The sequence below is a fragment of the Papilio machaon genome, chromosome 12 (assembly GCF_912999745.1).
Source record: "Papilio machaon chromosome 12, ilPapMach1.1, whole genome shotgun sequence".
Classification (NCBI taxonomy): Eukaryota; Metazoa; Arthropoda; class Insecta; order Lepidoptera; family Papilionidae; genus Papilio; species Papilio machaon.
Window position 1 is genome coordinate 7134171 of NC_059997.1, and position 3234 is coordinate 7137404.

At 33.9% G+C, this 3234-nt stretch overlaps 1 protein-coding gene across 1 annotated transcript; it reads right to left on the bottom strand.

Moving 5' to 3' along the window:
- Positions 1-612: 612 nt before the first annotated feature.
- On the bottom strand, positions 613-2389 carry LOC123721526. The gene is made up of 3 exons (XM_045680355.1): positions 2222-2389; positions 1724-2001; positions 613-900 (listed from the first exon to the last, which is right to left on the bottom strand). The coding sequence occupies exons 2-3, from the start codon at positions 1985-1987 to the stop codon at positions 628-630; spliced, it is 537 nt and encodes a 178-aa protein (XP_045536311.1). The 5' UTR covers positions 1988-2001; positions 2222-2389; the 3' UTR covers positions 613-627.
- Between the last annotated feature and the right edge of the window lie 845 nt (positions 2390-3234).

Consider the following 3234-nt stretch of genomic DNA (forward strand, 5'->3'; position numbering starts at 1 on the left):
AGAGTTTTCATTTCAATTAAGTTTTATTTTTTTTGTAATAAAAACTAAAAACGAGGTATTTAAAAACATTAAATAATTAACATTTTTACACAATAGATTATAAAAACATCATTGAAAAAATGTTATAATTTTTTTTTTAAATAAAAATAATTAAAAACACATTAACAATGTGCTTAAAATATAGAGTAGCTATTTTCGTTTGCAGCATTTAGTTGTCTCCGCACCTTTAGGTTCGGGACAGTTGCAATCATGAGCATCACCAATATTTTTAAACTTCTTTACAATAGTGACAGTTGTTGTATCGGGGGGACAAACGCAATTATAAGTGGTGCATTTAGAAATATCACACAGACAGTCGGCGCAAGAAGTATTAGTGGATTTATTTTCCAAAACTGCCTTTTTTACTTCGTAAGATGTATCATCAGTAAACGCCAAAACCGGTAAACTTTTTTGACAGACACAACTGCAGCCTTCACCATTCGTTTCTTTATTTTCCTCCTCTTTACAGCTGAAATCAAAGTAGGGGGTAATTTTTCTATCGTCAATACAAACGCAAACACACGACGCACCACTGCTAGGAACAAAAACAGATTTAGTTTTAGAGGATCCCTGTTTGCAATCGTTCTCTCAAGTGCAATCGTTGTAACACATTATAGTACCTTTATAGTCGATACCAACGCAAACGAATACTTTACCACGTGTAGGAATACAAACGCAATGTTTTTTGTTACATTTCTTATTGTCACAAGTTTTAGGCGTGGTATCCTCTTGACCGCAGAAACAGTCATCACAAACCTCAATTTTTCCTTTTGCATTTATACCAACGCAAAGATTTTCTTCACCTTCCTGACTGGAGCTACTATCGTAACAATCGCACTCATCACTAGATTTACCACTTTCCTTATCATTTGCGTCACACATGCACACAATAGTTTTATTTATAGGTATACTTACATATCCTTTTTTGGCGAACTTTCTTTATTTGATTCTTTTATCGGATTTTTCTTTTGTAATACACTTGCTGTTGCCGCAGAATTTTTTTTCTTCATTATTGCCAACAGAAACGCAAATACACGTTTTTCCTGCCGTGAGAATATATTTGCATTCAGATTTATTATCCTGACATTTGCTGCTGTCAGTACTGGAACAATGATAGTCGTCATACTTCATAATATTGTTGTCATCTAACCAAACAATGGACTGTTCACCACTTTGTATACAAACCTACCCGTTAATATCGCATTTTATTTGGCAAAAGTAGTTTTTGTTTGCTGGTACCTTGCAGCGCGTCATTTTGTAAATTCAATCTACAAATGAATGATGAATGATGAATCTACAATATACGAATACATTTAAATGTGACATTTCAGAGATGTAAAAATATTAAATAATCAATAATATTGCAGCCTAACTAGAATAAGAAGGAATTAAATTAAAAGAAAATTTAATAGACCATATTACTTCGTTTATTCTTCAAGTAATAATTGTTATGTTTATTTGTATTCATATTTTTGACATTTACATAATTTGACATAACAGATTAAAAAAAAATAGATTAAAGAATTTGATTTCCGTACGTGACAGTTAAGATTTTGAAGAAATCCACAAAATATATTCTAGTTCTGACTCCTAAACCATACGTATGGAACAGTGGTCTCATTTTCACATAACTTTTTTATCCTTCTCTCATATAAGTAGTTGTAACTTCGTCTCAATTGGATTATTCTTCCTCCGGAATACATTTGCAGTCGTCGCATACTTTAATTTCTTCATTATCACCAACACAAACGCAAATGCATGATTTACCTTCCGTGGAAATATATTTGCATTCAGATTTCTTTTCCTGACATTTTATAATATTCTTCTTGTCATCAAGACATAACCAAACATTGGATTGTCCTTCAGTTTGTATACAAACACATCCATTTTTATCGCATTTCATTTGGCAACATTGGTTCTTATTACCTGGGGTCTTGGAGCACAGCATCTTGTAGATTCAATCTAAAAATATGAACATTTAATTAATACTTTTATTTGGTTGTCTTTAAGAATTGGAAGCCGTTTAGATGTGGGACAAAGTTGAGGAATAGACATCTACTGAGCTACCTGTACACATAATATCGTGGAATTCTATTTCTTCTTTAACATTTTAAAGCCCCTCAGATATAGGAAAATTATCCAACTTAATGATAATTGTGGAATTGAATGGAAAAATACTTACATTGTCTTCAAAAGTTAAAGGCACAAACTTTAGTCTTACTCGAGCGCTTTATAATGATACTTATTGTTACAATCTGCCTTTATATTACGATAATATCCTCGTGTCGTGCGCAATGAATACCGAGTGCAAAACAGAGTAGTGTGCCGTGCGCCGTGTCGTGTGCCATGTGGAATTGTTGACAAATACCTTATCGGACATACTTAAGAATTGTCACGTCATTATCTCCGCTGAGATACTGCTGCGTGTTTTATTAGTCTGTGATACTTCAACACGTCTACTCGTGTGTTGAGTTTATCAGTTTTATATTTGTTAGATTTTTATTGTTATATCACATCGATCTAGTGGAAAAAGATTTTATGACGCATTTGTGATCGTCAGTCTGTTACAATTATCTACCGTATATACCTAAAGAAATTCCATTAAAAAAAAATTCTGTAAACGTCAGCTAGAACAATATTTGTTAGACGAATGAGCCGGCTCTCCCAGTGCAATACCATGACCATACAGAAGATAGGAGTGAAGTTGAAGCAATTCCACGTTCCGTCTGATGAGTGTGCGAAACTCTATGTGTTGCGGTCGCCTCGCTATTTCAGCGAATTCAGGTAGCCGCTTAATTGTTTGCCACTTTATAATATAAATGAAAAATTCAGTTTATTTTATTTTTACAAGTCAAAATACGAGGTTAAGGTCAAAAGTTGCCCTACTAGTTATTTTAAAAACCCCATCTTATTTATAGCACGGTCCAGTTTCGCTTAAGTAAGGCTGACGTCACCGCTGAAAGTACCTGCCGAGCAACTTGACATTACCAGCCGGTTGGCTACGAAGCAATAAAGTGACTCATAACGCTTTATTCGGTAAGATGGGAAACCCAGAAGATACCCTAATTAATATGATGTCACCACTGATCTTTATAAACGGTTTGGTTCAAAGCATGTAAATTGTGTTTGCTCCGTTCCGACTTAAACGCGTCTGTTGATGTTAGCGACAGTTAACTATTTTTATTATGTGTTCGA